The following is a 21,370-nucleotide window of genomic DNA, read 5'->3' on the forward strand; positions in this document are numbered from 1 at the left end:
ATCAGCCACAGAGCAGAATTTCTAGAGTCTCTGTGACTACCCGCACAGAAGTGCAGGAATAAATACTGAAAAGTCACAGGAGAACACCCTGCCCCATGTTTTATCTTTCGTTTTCTTGACTTCAATGCCTTTGCACACAGAACAAGTTGACGGATCTAGAGACACTTGCATTGCTGATTGCTGCTTTAAGTCATGATTTGGATCATCGCGGTGTGAACAACTCATACATACAGCGGTAAGATGGTTTCTCCAAGAAAACAACATGTTTCTGCTAAATCATTGAACTATGTTTTAAGTTAGAGCTACAAAAAAATGGTACAAATTATTAGTTGGTCAAGTTTCATTACATAGTCTGGCTATGTTTAAGGAAAATAGGAGGTGAATGCAAGTGTAATAATACTATATGGATCACACTTTAGGCCTGAAGATCAAACAGTGTTTATGTTTAAAATCTTATTACATAATTACTGTGAGTTTTGCTTTAGTTTTTGTACACCCAGCTGAAGAGCTTCTTTAGAAAACTGTGGGGGCTGGAGAGTTAACTCAGCGGTTAAGAGCACTGGCTGCTCTTCCAGAGGTCCTGAGTTCAATTCCCAGCAACCACATGGTGGCTCACAACCATCCATAATGAGATATGGTGCCCTCTTCTGACCTGCAGGGACACATGCAGGCAGAACACTGTATACATAATAAATAAATAAATCTTAAAAACCAACAACAACAAAAACAAAAAACTATGAAGAAGAGTCCAGAAGGGGTAGAATTTTTACCCTGGAGTAGAAAGACATTATTTGAAGAAGTGCTTAGTATGGCCCTGCTTACTTACGATGCTCAACAGACATTTTAGTTTTAGTGGATGTTCTATCACACAGCGTTAGAGAACTTGAGCTCTGTAGTCAAGCTCTGGTTCTGCCTGAGTTCCTGTGTAGCCTTGGACAAGGAAGCTGATTTCTCTAGACCTTAATTTCCTTTAAAATGGAAATAATGCCATCCCCATATCACAAGGTTGGTGCATGTTTCCAGAGACCACACATCACCACCAAGTAAAAGGTTTAATGTATATTGTGTTAAATCCTAGCCATAGTTACTAGAGTTGTATCAAATGTGATCAGACTGATCTTCTAACCACTGGGACAAGAATTTTCAGGTACCTTCAAGGTCCAACACTTAGGTGGCATTTTGTGATGGCAACTGAGCTGATAAAACTGATAGTTGAAACGTCTGTTTTAATGACAGAATCTCTTAGTACTGAGTGTTTTTGTAAGTGAGCCAGTCTCATAGGGGAGTTCTAGGTGTCTCCAGGGTGTGTGAGAAAGCTCACTAGTCATGGTCCCTTTATGTGACAAACAGAAGACGTCATGTAAGAATTCTAGTAAGCATACAACCATGTCCTGTGCTGCCCTTCATGAAATAAGAGAGAATGTCCTTGCCCTGTCACAGACTGGCCTTTTCCACCTGAAAACCTAAAGATTCGGAGAAGAAACTTGGTGACATGTCCTTTGTCCCTGTGCCTTATTTGTGATCCCAAGTGTCACATAAACATTATTGACAAAGGAGAGCAACAGGAAAGGATCCACAGTGTGTCAGTCTGTATAGCATGGCTGTACTCCCTGCCTAGTTCAGAAAGAAACACTGTGTTATTAGTATATATACAGTTAACTATTGTAGAAATTGCTCTCAAGTTCCTCTATATAAGTGAAGAAAAAATTGCAACTTTTTTCTTTCATTTAAAAATAACTACTATTAAACTATTTAAAAAACTATTATTATCCAGAAGAGCTTCTGGATAGATGGCATCTTCTCTTTAGGTTAAAAAAAATCCTGGAGGGACAGGGAGTCTGTTGTAGAATATTAGTTGAAGATGTGTTACATTCATTTATGTTGTAGAATATTTGTTTAATGATGCAAAGATGTGTTGCATTCTTTTATGTTGCATTTGTTTAACTCTGCAAAGCTGTGTTACTTTGCCTGTTTAAAACACCCGGTTGGTCTAATAAAGAGCAGGATGGTCAATAGCTAGGCAGGAGAAAGGATAGTCAGGGCTGGCAGGCAGAGAGAATAAATAGGAGGAGAAATCTGGGAAGAGAGATTGAGGAGCAAAAAAAGGAGAAGGAGAGAAAGGAGAAGGAGAGGAGGACATCAATGGCCAGCCACCCAGCTACCCAGCAAGCCATGGAGTAAGAAATAAAGAAAGGCATATATAATAGAGAAAGAAAAAAGCCCAGACACAAAAGATAGATGGATAATTTAAGTTTAAAAAAAAAAACTGGCTAGAAATAAGCCAAGCTAAGTTGGGGCAATAATAAGTAAGAATAAGGTTCCGTGTATGTATCTGGGAGCTGGGTGGAGGGCCCCCAAAGAGCTAAGAGTAAAAAAGTCAGCTACAGGGGGCAACACTACACAACACATGGATTATAGAATCTCACTTTCTCACACACAAAGTAGACATTAACCAAGCAATAACTCTAGAAAAAGCTAAAACAGTTCAGAGACTGTTATTTCTTCTTCATCCCTGTGCTTTGGGTAAAGGAAAACAGGTCTTTTTCTTTCCTTGCTGGTAAAAACTGGTATTTAAAGTAGGATTTGCTTCACAAGTGGGCACTTAAGGTAGTAAAGTACTGTAAGCAACCGTATATAAAGTTCTGACTTCTAGAGGGCCATACAGTACCCAGAACCCATGAAGTGTCCAGACTGACACATATTAAAAAAAATAGAAAAATAAATAAAAAGAAGATAGAGAAGAGAAATAAGAGCAGTTAGTCACCAAGAAGGAAATGTTCATGAGTCATGGAAGGAGGTATCCATGGGTAATGGAAGGAGGTGTCCATGGGTTATGGAAAGAGGTGTCCATGGATAATGGAAGGAGGTGTCCATGGGTAATGGAAGGAGGTGTTCATGAGTTATGGAAGGAAGTGTCCATGAGTTATGGAAGGAGGTGTCCATGAGTTATGGAAGGAGGTGTCCATGGGTAATGGAAGGAGGTGTCCATGAGTTATGGAAGGAGGTGTCCATGAGTTATGGAAGGAGGTGTCCATGGGTAATGGAAGGAGGTGTCCATGAGTTATGGAAGGAGGTGTCCATGAGTTATGGAAGGAGGTGTCCATGAGTTATGGAAGGAAGTGTCCATGGGTAATGGAAGGAGGTGTCCATGGGTAATGGAAGGAGGTGTCCATGGATAATGGAGTCAGAAACTGAAATCATCCTCCTTCTTCTTAAGTGATTTGAGAAAACTACTTTGATGTAAGGTTTTCCTTGAGTAGGAGGCTATCCCTTGGCCCACTGTTGGCCCTTCCTCCCTCCTCCCTTCCTCCCCCCTCCCTTCTTCCCTTCCTCCCTTCAGAAGACTGACATCACCAGGGAGTCTCGCTGGTATCCTGTGATATTTTCAAGGACACTGCTTCCACCATCTCTCCTCATATAGGAGGGAAAGAAGAACGCTCTTAGGTGAACTGCCAACGCAAGCGCTGGTATAGACGGTGGCTGTAGTTCAGTTGGTCGAGTGCTTGCCTAAGTATTCATGAAGCCCTGGGTTTTACCCTCAGCACCATGTAAACCAGACTCAGGCAGCAGAGGCAGGAGGATCAGAAACTCAAGATTAACCTCAGCTACAGAGCAAGTGTGAGGCTGGCCTGAGCTACACAAGTGTCTACCTCAAAACAATAAAACAAAATGAGTGGTGGTTAGAATACAGTAGCTGAAGAACAAACATTCACTTAAAATTAGTCATAAAACTTGCATTATAGAGAAAGTTTCTGTGTCAGGCCTGTAGTCAATATCATAGGACTTGCATGTGTGTTTATTTGCTTAGTTTCAAGTCCAATGTTTATAGAATGATTTGGCAAAAGTATGCTATATATTAGGCCTATGCATAGTGAGCAATTGCTAGAGTTTTAGTTCTTTGCTAGGCAGAAAGAAAGCTAGTTACTTGTACAATGTGGTCCTGGCCTGCAGTTCCTGACCCTTGAAATGTCATTGAAGGAAATTAGTGAGTCCCGAGTCATCTAATGAAGTGGACTTCAAGGGTCCATCAAAGAAGGAGTTTGGCCAAGTGTAGTGTAGTCCATATCCACTATTCATAGAGAAAATGAGACTTACGCTGGATGCTGAAAAGTGGGTGGACTGTCAGATGAAGGACAAAGATATTCCAGGATGCTGTGAAGTGGGCACTTCATGGCACAGCAGTAGTAGACCAGCAAGAAAACAGACTAGCAGGAGCCACAAGACCCCCTCAAGGGAGGGATGGAACACTCAGTGGTATATACTAAGATTGATAGAATTGGTAAAAGGAATTGTTGCCATAGGCAATAAAAACATTATTTAGGAAGAAAGTCACAGCATGAACCACATGGTAAACAGACTGAAATTAGAACCACAGAGCTCAATTGGAAAACTGCCACAACAAGTCAGGTGTAAACTAGCATTCACACTGAGTGGAGGGGAAGAGGCCGGAGGAAGGATGGTAATTTGATGTAGGGAAGCTAGATGTATGCGTGAAGAAAGGGAAAAAAGCATGACTTCTAGTCTAAAAAATTGGAACAACCACAGTGCGCTGTCATGAGCGGGAAGAAGTGGGGATATGGGTCACAAGGCAGTGGAGCTTCCAACCCAGGGTCCTTATGGCTGACAGACGGAATCAAGAATGCTGTTTGTGATGGTGAAAAAGAAGCCCCGGAAACAGCACTGTTTTTCTCACAGGACGTTTATTTTGAATCAATTTTTTTTTTTTTTTTTTTTTTTTTTTTTGGTTTCTCGAGACAGGGTTTCTCTGTGTAGCTTTGCGTCTTTCCTGGGACTCATTTGGTAGCCCAGGCTGGCCTCGAACTCACAGAGATCCGCCTGGCTCTGCCTCCCGAGTGCTGGGATTAAAGGCGTGCGCCGCCACCACCGCCCGGCTTGAATCAATTTTTAAGGCTGTCTGTTTCTAGTATATTTCCTAATACCACTGTCCAAGATGGACCAATAACTGTGCAAGACAGGAAAATGCAGAAAGAGTATGCCAGTCCATTAACGCTCACGGACATCAGCGTGGGAATAAAATTCCACAGCGGCAGTGGTTTAAATAGGTCCTTCTGATGTGCCTCAAATAGAGGCAACATGAATACATTGGCTTCCATGCTTTTTTTTTTTTTTTTTGTAAACAGGAAATCTGAGGCATTTTTCAACCATTGCTTGATTCATGAATTTGTATTTTTAGAATGTAAGTAAAGACAAACACATTTTGGCATTTGTCTGTCTCACAAGCCCCAAATCCTCTCTAATCTGAAGCAGTTCTTTCTGCTTCACCTAAAAATGGGAAGTACGTTTGAAGTTCTGACTGGTTTGTATTATATTCATGTAATTGCATTTCCTACACCAGCTCCCAACGAGGTCAGTGGAGAGACAATGTGTAGAGCCCTGCAGCACCATGACAGTGAGAGGCTGTGAGAGGATACACTTAACCTGCCCGGGTCTGTCATTTATGTCATCATTGAGCAAGTGACAATACCTGTCTGAACATTTGGTCATCTATAAAGCAAATGCAGAAATGCCCATTTTATAGCACTCTGCCTAGGTTCCGCTGAAGCCCTAGTTGGAGATAAAAGTTGGTGTGTGCATAGCTTACTGGTGAATATGGCCTCAAGGAACACCAAGAAAGGCCTGGAATGAACCAGGGAAGGAGGGATATTATCCAGATATACACTCCTGTGCATGAGCAACTGGTACTCAATCCTGCCAGAGGTGATTTGGAGGAAGCTTATAGAAGGAGACCCCAAACCACTCAGCTTTAAGGCAGAAGGCAATTACCTGTAAGTCCCCTCACTAATGAATCAACAGTGGTCCCCAGGCCTTAACTCGTCTACACTGGTCAGTGAGTGTGCAGTTCCCCAGTTCACTCCCGCAGGCACCAGCTCTAGGGTCAGATGAGAGGTACCTAGGGTGGACCAAGACAAAGTAGAGAGCTCTCTGATTGACACCTGTGTGGAGTCTGTTAACGTATGAATGAAACGCTCTATCCCTGGCTAAAGTGAGAGGTGGGTGTGAGGATTCTGATACAGTACTTATACAGTGAGATACAACAGTAATAAACCAAGTGGCACATTGCCTGCCATGTTACAGGCTCTTGACAAATGGAAACTCTTACACCAGGGAGAACAAATGTCAGCAAATTCAAAAGGTTTAAGGTGAAAGATTTAATGGCAGCTAACACCTGCTGGATAGATCCGATCAGACACTAACAATGTGTCCGCTAACTTCTAAGTTTGGGGCTTTACATTTATGTGAGTTGGTTGGTTGGTTGGTTGGTTGGTTGGCTGATAGGTTCCAGGACATGTTCCCATCTTGTATCCTAGGCTGGGCTCTGACTAAAGCTCCTCTAGCCTCAGTTTCCCTAGCGTACCACCCTGCTTTCATTGCCATCATGCTTTTTGTAATGAGAATAATGACACCTGAAAGCTTTTTCTTTCCGTATTCCTGAAGCAAATGAGGGACATGATCGTAATGCTAGTGAAGTTGACTTTAATATGAAAGAACAGAGAAGAGCAGGGAGTCATGGGAAGATTCAGAGGAGAGGTCGTAGACGCTCCTTATCGTAGCCTCTTCTCATCACAGGCCAAGTCCCTGTCAGCTCCCATGTGATCCACCTCCACAGTAGCTCCCAGATAACTCTCCTCCACCTCCTTCTGGCTGCGGCTGCTTTCACTGAGGCACTCTTGCTTCAGCCACTCCCAAGTGTCCCAGAGTGCCCTACCTGACCCCGGGTAGTCCACCTTTTTCAACAAGTCCTTCCAGGCAACTCGGTTCATTGTCTCTTCATTTTCCTACACTGAGCTCGGCTCCAGGTCCGTAGTACAGGTCATCGAACAGGTGGAGTGAAAAGGAAAAGTAGCCAAGGGTTGGGAAGGGCCACGTCCAGAGCGGCATTAAGTCGGTAAGACAGGCCACAGTTTAAACAGTAGGAACAGGCGAGGTTGCAGGTTCGTGTTTTCTAGCACTCTTGTGGGGCTTTGCAGTTCATAAACCCCATCCCTATAAATTTTAAGAGCAACGAGTTACAGAATGCTTTTGTCGCTTTGAGAAGGAATCGTGAAGAGTGTGGTTTCTCACAGGTGAAGGGTCATGAGAAACGAAGTGGAAGACACTTCCTGTCATGCTTTAGAAGTTGTTCTGTGACTACTGTCCCACACATACAGTAAACAGTACCCTCCCCCCTCTGTGTACCCAGCAGGAAGTCTTTGCTGCTTCTCCCGAGTTCAGCTGAGAAAGCTTGCTGGCTGCCCTGCACTCAAACAACCCTTGTGACTCAGCATCCTCCTTCCTGCTCTCCCCCCTCCTTCACTCTCCCCGTCTCTCCAAGGCTGTGTGCTCACTGTCCCCCTTTGTCTTGCTGTCCATCACTCACACCGGCTAATCCCATCTCAGTGGCTTCTTTCCTTATATGTAGGCGCACACGGATAAACTAACCTTCAGCCTGAGCCTGGGTTCAGAGGAAACGGCAACACGGATTTGTTCCAGATCTTACGTCAATTGCCGTGTTGAAAATGAAAACCAATACAATAACACTTAGATATTGTAGAGTGGTACATGGCTGTGCCTAGGGCTAGCCGTCTTCTGCCCTTATTCCTCACATCTGTTGTTTTCAATATTCAAACCAGTGACACTGATCTTTGAACCAGAAGCATCCTTATTTGAAAACAGTTTGCGTCAGTATTTATTTCTGAGCGATTACCCCCACTCTCCTCAGCAGGGGAGAAAATTATTAGTGTGGTTAGTTTTGAGATAATTTCGGTTAATAATGATAATGAACTGGTGAAGTGACATATTTGGGAACTTTTTGTTTCTCTCTTTCTTCAACGTAATCACTCAGGAGTGAACACCCGCTGGCCCAGCTGTACTGCCACTCCATCATGGAACACCATCATTTTGATCAGTGTTTGATGATTCTAAATAGCCCAGTAAGTACATCGTTTATTGTTGTGAATCTTAAAAGAGAGCTGTATAAATGCAGTGTTATTTTTAGGTTTTGGACTGCTTCCCAGCATCATAAATTCTTGAACATTCTCTATTCCTTTTTGGGTAAGGAAGGAATAGCCAAAACATTTGACATCTCTTACAGCCTCACTTCTGGACAGTAAGAACTATCTAATGTTGCCCACGAAGGGAATTGGGTTACTGATCTTTGATTACTCCGAACTAGAAGCAAAACTGGTACTTTATGGCTCCTGCTCAACTTTTTAAAGAAACGAAGTGGTACATACAGATCAGTATCTGTTTCTTCGCCTTCCTTTCCTTTGGGCTGTGCTGGGATCAAACCTAGGACCATGTAGCTGCTAAACAGGAGCTTTTCTCCTCATCTGTATCCAGCCTCTGTTTGGTTGGAGTGCCTAGCTGCTCACAAACTGTTTTCTCCAGGAATGAGAAAGCCGTTTGACAACTTGGATAAGTGAATATTAGTAAGTGGGAGAAAACTGGTGATACAGTTTGCTAAGTAAACACACGTGTTAAGAAACAGTTAACAGAATGTGTATCAGAACATTAACTGGATTGCGTTTGTCTAATGAAACTGGTAGTAGTTTTTTTATTTTTCTTATTGGATTGTTAATTATTCACATTATTTGTTGTCTGTCTGTGTTAACTTTGTAAGAAAAAAAGTTTTTGCTATTACATTAAATAGTCACAATACATGATTCATAATCTCAGGCAATTTTTTCACAATGTTTTCATGTTGGCTAGGGTTGGGTCTAGTTTTTCCCTGAATGCTAGGGGAGAACTAGGGGGTCACATTCTGGTCACTATTATTACATCCAACCATAGAATATACTGTTCTCATGCCACAAACCAAAATGGCCGCTCCAGGATAATAGTTCACACTGTGAGGCCAATTTCTCCCATTACTGCCCCCACAACTATCTCTTGTTCATTGCTATGCATTTCTTCTAACTCCTTCCTTACTCCCAAGCCTCTGTGCTGTTTCCTACCTCTTCAACTGGAAAACAGGAAAGCAGAATGGGCAAGAAAAGAGGTCTGGCCTTTCTTACCAACTGACATTGTACCACTCTTTGTACCTGGTAGGCATTTATAATTTTATCATCCCTGCAGAGCACCCTTGTGAGGATACTCCACATCAGCTACAGAATGGCCAGCCAATCTGGTCCTGCCTTTAGATTTCTTGGGCAGGATGCATCACAAGTCCATTCTAGTCCCACCTCCCCCACTGAACATAGGAGACATACACAGGGTCTCTCTCCTGCTTGAGGCAAAGGGAATTCTCACCTCTTCCATAATACCTTAGTGTAACTAAAAAGGTAGGGAGTGTGAGACTTGGGTTGCAGCTCAGAGGTAGAGTGTTTTGCACGTATAAGGCACTGGGTTGAACCTCCCCAACACTGACAAAAAAAAAAAGTTATACAACCTTTTTTGGCTCCTTCTTCAGAAAGTTTATATGAGGCTTAATAGAATGTTTGCTGTAACATGTATCGTGAAATAGTTGATATGTGATTGGTATCATTTTAGTGTGTTGTCTAGGGTGAGCAGTGCAAGAATTATGGGAGCTGTTAGATTCTGGTATTTAGTAAGAAAGTATTTGAAGAGTGAGAAGCAGGCTCTTGTGCCCTCCAGTCCAGGCTGTGTGAGGCTTTTGATACAGCTCCGGCTTCCCCATCAAATCCCATGAACACTGCCTCATGTCCCACAGCCCAGCATTTTCTTCTTCTGCTCTTGTGTGCTTTTAGTGCATTCAGAGGGGACCTCCAGGCCTGCTGGGCCTACTCACCTCCAGAGAGAACCTCTCTGCTTTGCTTTGTGCTCTGGTTTCAGAGTGGTATAGGTTTTGAGTGATCTGCCCCAACACTACTTTTCCCATAAATTATGTTATTTTTAGTGTATAATTTTCCAAAATTGAAGCTGAAGAAACATGTATGTTAAAGTAGAAACATCTGTATTTTCCTTGGGAAAATGCTCCATAGCTAAAGCTTTTTATTTATTTTTAGGTAGAATAGCAAGTTGATTTTCTTTTCACATGGGTTGCTATAGCCCAACCTGGCCTCTCACTCACTGAATAGCTGAAAGTTAATCTTAAGCCCCTAATCCTTCTGCCTCTACCTCCCAAGTGCAGGGATTACAGAAACGTCCTGTTGGTGTCTTATTTCAAGTTCAGTTCCAAAGCAATTACTAACCTTTTAAAAGGTATATTAAATATTTCCCATCATACTTCTTTTGTTAGATATGTAAATTATTATATAGTTATGTTCTTACTTAGCATAGGATACAAGAAATCTGGCTGTTCATTTAGCTGGCTTAAGTTGTAAGAGCTGTCTATGTAGTTTAGTTTTGTAAGCACAATTAAATAAAAATACAGATTGTATTGTTTGGAGAAAAACCGAGACTGCAGTATCAAAAGGTATTTCAGTTTCTCCTGGCAATTATTTTATCTTAAAAATAAATAAAAGCATCAAATGTTTTCTGAATAGTTTCATTTGGCCCAAATCTAAAATGATGAAATATTTGAAAATAATGATTGTGGTTGTAGTGACAGATTTGGCCATTAATTTAATCCATGAATCTCATTACTCCCTAATCACTGTCTCTTCCCCAGCCAAGCAAACCAGCAATTCCTTCGCTTCATTCTCTGCCTCCAGATCTCATTTCTAAAGCTCTGGGTACTTTCTTGGCTCTGAGACTTAGAAAGCCATATGATTTGGTTCACACACGTTTTGAGTGTGGCTGAGCTCTATGCTTTGTTTAGTTCGAGATCAAAGAGCCACTCTGCTTTAAATTACAGACAAAAATTACAAGATGTTATGTAACAAAAACTTTCAGTGATATATACATGGATTGCCCACTTGCCCCCCAAGCTTTTACAGAAGAATATTTAACTAATATGGGAAATATGACCTACAAAAATTCCTGCATAAATAGTTTATGGAAAAAATTAGAATGATTTTTTTTATTATTCTTTTGGAGGGTGTAATATAATTACATCACTTCTTCTTTCTTTTCCTTTTTTCCAACCCTCCCATCTATCCCTCCTGGCTCTCTTTCAAAATCATGGCCACTTTTTAAATTAATTAGTGTGTGTGTGTGTGTGTGTGTGTGTGTGTGTATTACTAGATATGTAAACATAATCTATTTAGTCTGTATAATGTTACTTGTATGCAAGTTTTCAGGGCTGACCATTTGGTATTAAATAACGGGTTGGTGTGTTCTTCCCTGGGAAACTGTTTTCCCTGCTCTCAGCACATGGATCACTCCCTTCCCAGCATCCTTTACAGACCTTTGAACTTAGGCTTTCTTAGATCACCAAGTAGTCAGCACCTTTGGCTCCGACCTGCTAACCATCTGTAGATTCATGTTCATAAGGGACACATGCAGTTCTCAGTATTGGTTAAGATCTATAAATGTGAACCAGAAATGCTACATACCAAGTTTGTCACAGAAGCCTAGAGGAGTGTCTCTTTAATAATCAGTTATCTAAAAATTTCACAACTCTGTTCATATTTATTGATATGATTTTGAGTTTTCAGTTTCACTTTTTTTCTGTTATAGTAATTGATCTGCCCAAAGGAAAAGGACATACTTATTTAGTTTTTAGATTTCAACTCAGTCTCAAGGAGGTTATGAGTTGAAAATACACATGTACAGAGGCAGAGATGATGTCATGTGGCTGTTCTTATCTTACATGACAGAGTGGTACATGGTGAGAATGAATAGGAAAAATACAACTTCATAGAATATACCTTTTAAAAAGCAGACTCAGAATACTAGGTACGTGTTTAAGTCATGTGACTATATCTTCAGAGTTTGTTCTCGAGAGAGGCCCCTGCGGGTAGGATACTAACCATGTTTTTCTTTTTACGTAAAGGGCAACCAGATTCTCAGTGGCCTCTCCATTGAAGAATATAAGACCACACTGAAAATAATCAAGCAAGCCATTTTAGCTACAGACCTAGCACTGTACATTAAGTAAGTTTCAAGAAGAGACGCCTTCCAAAACAGGTCTTGAAAACATTTTTGTATCCACACTGGGAAATCCCTTTCAAAACAAGCATCCGGACACAGTTACCAAGACTGGTAACTTTTAAAGTCAAAGAAGGCCACTGTGTTGTGCACTCACTGCTCCAGACGGTAGCACGGGGCTATTCATGATGCTCTTCTACTGCCGTGTCTCTGAAATTGCCTAGGGGCATCATGACGGATCCAGTGTGACCATTCCAAAGGCTGCTTGTCTTCCTCCTTCCCTCACTCGCCAATCTCTGCCCACTCATGATTCCTTTATATTGCCACCCAAGTCTAGGTGGGCAGGCGAAGAACACTGAAAATAATTCTCTCTTCTTTTCCTTTGCTTTTGGCAGGAGTGTTAATGTAGAACTGTGAAGACAGTGCTATTTGAGTGCTCTTTCCGATTGCACTTGGCATGATTACTGTGCTTCTCGAAAAGCTAGAAAATGCTTGTCAGCATTTGGACAGTCATAGCTTCCAGCCTATAGATTGAGAGAGACCTCTAATGTAGGATCACCCGCCCCAGGCTTCCTCTCAATGTGGAGCTCTCTCCATTGACACAAGAATCCACAGCCATGGTATTAGTCTTCCCCATGAGGAGTTAAACAATTGTAACCAGCACACACAAGTTACACCGAATATCAACTGCTCGGTGTCTACAAATACGAGTGTGTCTGCTTCATTGAAGTTTGGGTCAGTTTAAGGTTAACCAGAACAGTAGAAAATGCAGCAAACTTCAGATTGTTCAAAAGTAATTTCAGAATGCTGATCACCAAATCACAAAGAAAAATATCTTGGTCTGCATAGGTTTCCCACGTTTTATGTCGTGTAGGTTTCTTCTCTATATTGGAACTTCCACTTTTAATAGTTAGTCATAAATAGTCCACTTTATCATATAAGTTTATCTTTGGTTTGGTCTCATTTCTCAAGGTACTTACTAATGTTGGACACATAGGAGGTATTTGCTAGACACAGATAACTCTTATGTCTGTGAATGACAAGAAATATTATCTAAAACTTGCTCTTTGCTTCCAAAGCATTTAACATCTTCATTGCCTTTTTAAAAAAATTCTGAAGCAAGATGTGGAGAGTTAGAGACCTTGGACCCTCTCACCCCTATGCACTTAAAAGATCTTAAATCACTCTTATCATCACATTTTAATTCACACTATTCTATCCTTTAATAAAAAAAATTCCTGAGTTGAAATTGCCATTATTTGTAATCTAAAGTTAAAAGCAATGTGCCTTTAAATATTTTCCACCGAAAGTAGACCAGGAAAGTAAAGGGAGAGTACTGATGCTGATGAAGCTTTGTTGTTGGTTGTGGGATGGGGAAAATAGAGATCTTCCTCAAGTACATATTCTACTAGTCTTTAGACCAAGGGAGAAGAGCCTGAGGACTCACAATAAACACCATGTTTTTCTTTTTCAAGGAGACGAGGAGAATTTTTTGAACTTATAAGAAAAAATCAATTCAGCTTTGAAGATCCTCTTCAAAAGGAGTTATTTCTGTAAGTTGGCCTTACTGTCCATACAAACCTTGCTACCCAATTAATTTCCCCAGAGAAGTTGTTAATTGGGATTTTCTGTCGTGCATAATGACCTCTGAGGCTGTCCACTGCTCCCGAGTGTAGTACAATGGACCAAATGTGGTCCTCGTCAAGTTGAAGTCAATAGATTGTTGCTTTGTCGTAGACCGAGTGATGGGTACAGTAGAGAGTCGAAGCACTTATGGCCTAAAGGTTGTCATTTTGTTTCATTTCTCTCATCCTTTGGAATGGAAAGCAAAACATCCTTTAGATTTGACATCCTTTAGATTATGAGAACAGAATGGTGACTGCAAAGTGTCCACTTTTCTTGGGCCACAACACAGTGGTGTCCAGGGAACACTACAAAATGACTGCTTTTCATCTTTGGTACATTAATTCCTCCCTCCTTCTAGCCATAGATAATGTCTCTGCTGCTACTTGCCACTGTCTTTGCCGTGGCAATAACTTGTATCAGTAAAACAGAACCAGGATGCCACCATAGTCCCTGCACTTGGGAGAATGAAGGAAAATAATTACCACAAGTTCAAGGCCGCTCAGGGCTCTGTCTCAAACAATAAAACAAAACAAAGGTACCAAAATTCAATAATAACTCAAGGTACTGCAGAATTGCAGATAGTGTTGATGCAATGTTGATGTCAACATTTCTTTAAATAGATTGCGATTGCTTAGCCTGCAAACCAAAAACACAAAATAAAAGGAAATGATATACAAACGCCTAGCTGACTGTTCTGTGTAGTCATGCTTAATACCCTTTTATCTTTCAGAGTAGTGCCTTGGAAATGTGCGGGCCCACTCCTGTGACTATTGTGCACTCTATAATAAAAAAGAGAGATTACATTGAAGTTCCAAGTTTCAACCAGTTTTCCCTCTCACAGAGAAGTTTGTAATCAAGCATTTATGGTCAGTCACCTTTGGCAGGCACAGTTATGCTGGCAAGCATGGTGGAACTCCTTTATGACAGTGCGTTCCAACTGTGATTAAAAACACCTCCATTGCACTCAATCCTGTGGGACAGTTAGTACAGGAGAGAACACGGTGACATTAGCATCATGTGGTTAGGGAGCCTGTGTGTTAGGTTGAGTATCTCCAGAGGGACAAATAACACGTTGCTTGTTTGTTTTGCAGGAATAGCCCTTTTGCCTATTTCTTGAAACCAAACAAAGGGACTGTTAGATGGACTTAGGGAAATATGACTCAGGGAAAGACAATGCTGAAGTCAGACATTGCGTTTAGGATGTAGCTCGTCTGGTAGAATGCTTCTATAGTGTTTGCAAAGCCTGAGTTCGAGCCTTAGCAGTACATAAAACAGGTGTTACAGCCCGTACCTGTGATCCCAGAACTTTGGTGGTGGATCAGAAATTGGAGGTCACTCTTGGCTACATAGAAAATTTCAGGTATCTCAGAATACATGAGTTTCTCCCTGTCCCCCAAAAGGTAATTTTCACAGCTGTGTTGTTCTATTCCAAGGCACGTTGTTCTACATTGTTGTAGCCTGGGGACTGGGTACTTCCCACCACTCTAACCAGAGAAGGGCTAACAGCATAATCTCCCACTTCCACTCCTCTGCTGGAGGAAAAGACTCTCCAGCATGTACTGTTCAACCATACAACAGTTATTACATACAAAGCCCTGCAGGTGGTGGATGAATTAAGGCGGCCCACTAAACCAGGAGTGTCCTCATTAGGAGGATCACTGTGTGATGTTTTCCTTTTGATGTTTTCCTTGTGATTAATTGGTACAATTCGATCTCATTTTCAAAGTGGAAAAACCAATGATAGGCAAGCTATTACCCCAAGGACAAACCCCAGTAACTCACAGGACCACCAAACAGTGGCAGGTCCCCAAATAATACATTCTGTTTGTTCTTTGGTCTTCAAAATGTCAGTCTTCTGTTGTTAAGTAGATTTTAATTTAACATTTTTATTAGTAATAATTGTTGAGGATAAATACTCATGAGATTTGGGGGTTTCCCTTTCCTTTAACAGAGCAATGTTGATGACTGCCTGTGATCTTTCTGCGATTACGAAGCCCTGGCCTATTCAACAACGGGTATGTTGCTCAGTGGTGATCAAAGCAGTACTAAAATGTCAAAATAAGAAAAGTCTCTTCACTTTAAACCAGCTTTGGAAGTAAATAGTTACAGAACTTCCCCCTAATTTTAAGTAGTATTAAAAGTGGATAATTGAACATGAAAATGTTTCTCTCTCTTTTTTTTGATTCACTTATGTTTAATATTTGTATGATACATTAAAAAAGATCATTTAAAACTAGCTGCTGGTTTAATTCCAGTACTAATTACTCCATGCTCACTCTGGAATATCTGAAGCATCTCCCTTTTGTAGTCTTGAAAATTAGAAGAAGCAAGATTCTCTTGTGATTTAGCCAGTTAGGTTATCCCTCTGTTCTGAGGAGACATTAACAAGTAGATGTAGGGAGTGTTCATAGCTGTTGGCAAGGATCTGATCAAGAGGCCAGAAACAGACCCTTCTCTCTAAATGAGAAGTAACTGCCACAACCACTTTCCAGAGGGAGTAGATTGAAGGTACCGAAAATGATTTGGTATGCATTGTTATGTATACTGTATTTTTGTTTGGGTGGGGGTTGCATTCAGAATCTTAGTACACAAGCCAAGATTGTTGACCTGCTTTTAAATACGGATTCAGAAAATGTGGCTTTTCTTGTGAAGCACAAATATGGAGGAAACAAACTCACCTGTACACTGAAGGTATGGGTCAGTATAGAGCCCCTGCCTACCATGTGCAAGACGACCCAGGGTTCTAGCCACAGCACTATCTGGACAGGTGACCTTTACAGCTTCCTGCTCTATATTAAATATGATTGTGTACCCCTTTCCAAGTAAAGGGGGAAGATTAAAAGGGAGGTTGCCTTGCTACTTTCTTCTGAATTAAACCCTTTGAGATATTTAAACCAATAAAATTTAAAAGAAAAAGCCCCGAGGAAGTGATTTATAGATTTAGGGAAGGGTATAATATAATCATTGAAGAGCCTGTGCTGGACGTGGACCATGGTGTTCACAGAAGTGTATAATGTAGTAATTGGAGAGCCTTTGCTAGACACAGAATATGATGTTCAAGGACCCTGTTGCTACTTACTTTCATTAGCCCATTCATGTTACTTCAGCTGTAGACCTGAATTTATTTTTATATAAGATGCTGGTGGCACATATTTCATAATACTGTTTTAATGATTAAGTAGCAATGCTTCATACACGATACGTAGATGTTCAAAGTCATATGTACAAAGTTCATAAGTGTACATTGTTGCTACTTCTGCCATTTCAGCTATGGTGAAGATGATGACATCCTAGGGCACTAGTGTTTTTCATAACAAGCAGCAGCATTTACCCTTTGCACATCTCATTCTTGCTTGCCTCGAAAGACAGCAGTAGAAGCCAATTCCAGTTCAGCTGCCAGCTTGGGATGGACCCTAACCTCCACCCCCATCAAATCAGTTTAACTTAAAATCAGGAATTGAACTATCTCTGGCAGTTCTTGCATTGTTTAGGATAGTTCTAACTACGCTGGTTTTTTTGTGTTTCCGTATAAGTTTAAGATTATTTTTTCCATTTCTGTGAGGGACTGTGTTGGAATTTTGATGGGGATTAGGTTGACTCTGTTGACTCCTTTAGGTAGGATGGCTGTTTTCCCAGTGTTAATCTTAGCGATCCATGAGCATGGGAGATGTTGCTATCTCCTGGTACCTTCTTTCCTTTCTTTCTTCAGTGTCTTAAGATCTTTATTATATAACTATTTCACTTCCTTGCATTTACTAAAATGTTTTCTAAGTGTTTGAGTATGGGATTGTTTTCCTTCTGTCTCAGTATGTTCGCTGTTTGATTTTGTGTGTTATTTTGTATCCTGCTATTTTGCTGAGTGTATTCATCAGCTGTGGGAGTTGTCTGGTGGAGTCTTTAGGGTCTTCTATGTGTGGAACTGCATCATCTGCAAATAAGGATGCTTTAACTTCTTCCTCCTATTGGTATTCCTTTTACCTCCTTCTTCTGTCTTATTGCTCTAATTAAGACCTCAAGCATTATATTTAATAGGAGTGGAGAGAGTGGACATCCTTGTCTTATTCCTAATTTTAGTGGAAATGCTTTGAGTTTCTCTCCATTTAGGATGATGTTTGCCATGGGCTTGTTGTAAATTTACTTTATTGTGTTGCTATATGTCCCCCATATTCCTAGTCTCCCTAGGACATTTATTATGAAGGGATGTTATACTTTGTTGAGGGCCTTTTCTGCGTCTAAGATGTTCATGTGATTTCTGTCCTTGAGTCTACTTACATGTGGATTACATTTATTAACTTATGTACACTGAACCATCCCTGCATCGTTTGGATGAAGCTAGCTTGATCATGGTGGATAATCTTTGTGATGAGTTTTTTAATTGGATTTGCAAGTATTTTATTGAGAATATTTACATCTCTCTTCATCATATATATTTGCTGTGGGTGAGCCTTTGTCTGGTATTGGTATCAAGGTAATACTGCCTTTATTTAAAAAAATTGGAAGCAATCCTTCCATTTCTATCTTATAGAATAATTTGAGGGCTATTGCTTTTAGCTCTTCTTTGAAAATATGGTAGAATTCTTTTCTGAATCCATATGGCTCTGGACTTCCTTTTAGTTGGGAAAAATTTTTTTCATTACTGCTTCTATCTCATTGGATATTATGAGCCTATTTAAATTATTTACTTCATTTCAATTTAACATTGTTAGGTCATATATGTCTAGAGATTCATCCATTTCTTTTAAGTTTTTCAGTTAAAATACAGATTTTTAAGGTCTGGTCTTATGATTCTCCGAATTTCCTCAGTATCTGTTATAATGCCTCCCTCTTCATCTTTATTTTTTTTCTATTTTAAAATTAGATTTATTTTATATGTATGAGTGTTTTGTCTGTATGCATGCACCATGTGCTTGCCTTGTGCCATGAAGTCAGAAGAGGGTGTCAGAGCTCTTGGTCCTGGTGTTACAGATGGTTATGAGCCATCGTGCTGGCACTGGGAACCCAACTCTGGTCATCCATCTCTTCAACCCCTTATTCTTTAATTTCATGGATCCTCTCTATCTTCGGGTTAATTTGGCTAAAGGTTTATCCACTTTTAAAATGTTATTTGTTTTCTCCAAAGAACCAACTCTTCATTTAGTTTATTCTTTATATTCTATTTTTAATTCTTATTTCATTAATTTCACCGCTGGATTTGATTATTTCTTCCCATCTACTCTTTTTCAGTGTTGTTATTTTTCTTCTGATGCTTTAAGGAGTATAATTAAGTTTTTAGTATGAAATTTCTCCAGTTCTTTTTATGTAGGCACTTAGTGCTATAAACTTTACTTGGTTCTGTATTCATGGTTTCCTATAGATTTCAGTATGTTGTGTTTTCATTTTCATTCTTACACAGGAAGTTTTCAATTTCCTTTGACTTCTCCATGACTCAATTGTCATTCAGCAGTGTGTTTCTTAGTTTCCATGAGTTTGGGTACTTTTTGCCATTTCTGTTATTGATATCTAGCTTTATTATCATGTAATCAGACGGGATAAGGTTGCTATTTAACTTTTCCTATATTTGTTGAGACTTGCTGAGTGTCCTAATATGTGGTCAGTTTTGGAGAAAGTTCTGTGGGCTGCTGTGAAGGAAGTGTACACTTTGGTGTTTGGAACTAACGTTCTGTAAATGTCAAATTTGATTTATGATGTCATTTAGCTCAAAAGTTTATTTAGTTTCTGTCTGGATGACTTACCTATTGGTAAGAGTATTAAAATCACCCACTGTCACTGTGCTGAGGTTTATCTGTGATGTTATATTCTGACCTCTAGACACACATCTTGTCACATGCATGTGCATACTACAAGCACAAATATATAAATAAATGTAAAAAGGAAATCTTAAAATAAATGGACTATGGAAGTAAAAATAGATAAAACTGATTTAGATTAAAAAAACAAAAACAGAAACAAAAATGAACACTCTGAGACAGACTAATTCATTCTGGGTAACTTAAAAACTATAATTTCTAGGCTGGAGAGAGAGCTTGGCAGTTAAGAGCACTTGTTCTTTCAGAGGCTGGGTTTCGCTTCCCAGCACCTACATCAGCCAGCTCATAACTGTCTATAACTCCAGTTCCAGAGGCTCCAACACCCTATTGTGACCTCCGTGGGCACCCATATGTAACAGGTCTTCCTTGTCAGATTTTCTTTGTACTTCCAGCCCCCAAATAATGACACAGAGACTTATTATTACTATGAAAGCTTGGCCTTAGCTTAAGCTTGTAACTCATAACTTAAAGTAACCCATTTATATTAATCTATGTTCTGCCATGTGGCTTCTTATCTCTCCTCCATACTGTATGCCCAACTCCCTCTGAGTCTCACTGGCTAAATCTGAGTGCCTCAGATTCTTCCTGAGATCCTCTCTCTCCCTGGAAGTCCCATCTATCCTCCCTTGCCTAGCTCTTGGCCATTCAACTCTTCATTAAATCAATCAGAAGGCACCTTAGCCAGAGACACATCTTCATAGTGTACAAAAAGATTATTCCACAGCAGACACACACACACACACACACACACATAGACACACACACACACACAGACAGACACACACACACAGACATACAGACACACACACAGACAGACACACACAGACACAGACATACAGACACACAGACACACACAGACACACACACACACACACACAGACATACATAAATAAATTTTTTTTCAAATATTTAAAATAAAAAATAAAAGCAGTAATTTCATTAACAAATTTAGTTAATTTTTGGTGCTGAGAATGAAAGCCAGGGCCATGCATATGTTAGGCAAGCACTCTTCCCCAAGTCCTAGAAACAGTAATTGACCCTATGTCTATAGAGGGATCTACTTTAAAAACAAAATCATGAAAAAAAAAGACTTCTTATAATTAAAACTTTATTGAAAAGGATTTTCAAATAAAAACATGACACAGTGAGATTAGGAAGACCCAAAAATCTATATGTGATGGCTAATCTTGGATATCAACTTAACTGCATATGCAGTCGACTAAAACCTAAGCAGCTAGGCATGCCTTTAAAGGCTTTTCTTGACCTGAGGTTGGAAGGCCCACCCCAAATCTGAATCATTTGATATCAGAAGGCACACCCTAAATCTGGGCCACATCTTCTGGTGGCAGACAAGATGAAAGGCCATAGAAGAAGGAAGCCTTTGCTTTTTGCCTGGCAAGTTCATCTCTCCTGCTGCTGAGCCATTCCTTCACTGGCATTAGAACCTACTTCTCTGGGATTCCAACACAGACCAAAGATCAGCTGAGGCACCCAGCCTTGCGGACTGAACACCTCCGGGATTCTTGGGAGACAGCCGTTGCTAGACTGCTGTACTGCGGCCTGCAAGCCCTTCTACTGTATATTCGTTCCATCGGTTCTGTTCCTCCAAGGAAACCTGCCTAATGCATATTGTGGCACCAGGAATACAGGAATACAGAAAAAGAATTATAAGGATGAATTTTTAAGTATCTGGAACAGGCTTCCCAACTTGTTACTAGGGCCTCCTAGAATCATGGAGAGCATTAAAAACCCATGGTGTGAACTATTTGAGGAATACATTGAGATAAATACATTTCCTTTCCCTATTGACCTATTGGGAAGAACAAGGAATTTAGTGACTCTATGCATAAAACTTTTGACAATTATGGGAAAATAACAGTGTTGGCTGGTTGCTTCTAGCACCTCTGAATATATTAACAGAAGGAAAAATGAGCTGCCTGGTAAAATTAACCGATGCCTAGCATCTCAGTATACAGTGACAAAGGAAAACAATGAACTCTGTGATA

General features: G+C 40.3%; 1 protein-coding gene across 1 annotated transcript in view; it reads left to right on the top strand.

Annotated features, from left to right (window-relative positions):
- Pde5a (phosphodiesterase 5A) overlaps positions 1–21,370 on the top strand; it is a 139,973-nt gene that overhangs the window by 109,113 nt on the left and 9,490 nt on the right. The window contains exons 14-18 of the mRNA XM_059266189.1: positions 141–235; positions 7,844–7,931; positions 11,837–11,937; positions 13,407–13,484; positions 15,509–15,572. Of these exons, the coding sequence (XP_059122172.1) occupies positions 141–235; positions 7,844–7,931; positions 11,837–11,937; positions 13,407–13,484; positions 15,509–15,572 (426 nt within the window). The remainder of the gene's footprint in view (positions 1–140; positions 236–7,843; positions 7,932–11,836; positions 11,938–13,406; positions 13,485–15,508; positions 15,573–21,370) is intronic.

The sequence above is a fragment of the Peromyscus eremicus genome, chromosome 6, assembly GCF_949786415.1.
Source record: "Peromyscus eremicus chromosome 6, PerEre_H2_v1, whole genome shotgun sequence".
NCBI classification, from domain to species: Eukaryota; Metazoa; Chordata; class Mammalia; order Rodentia; family Cricetidae; genus Peromyscus; species Peromyscus eremicus.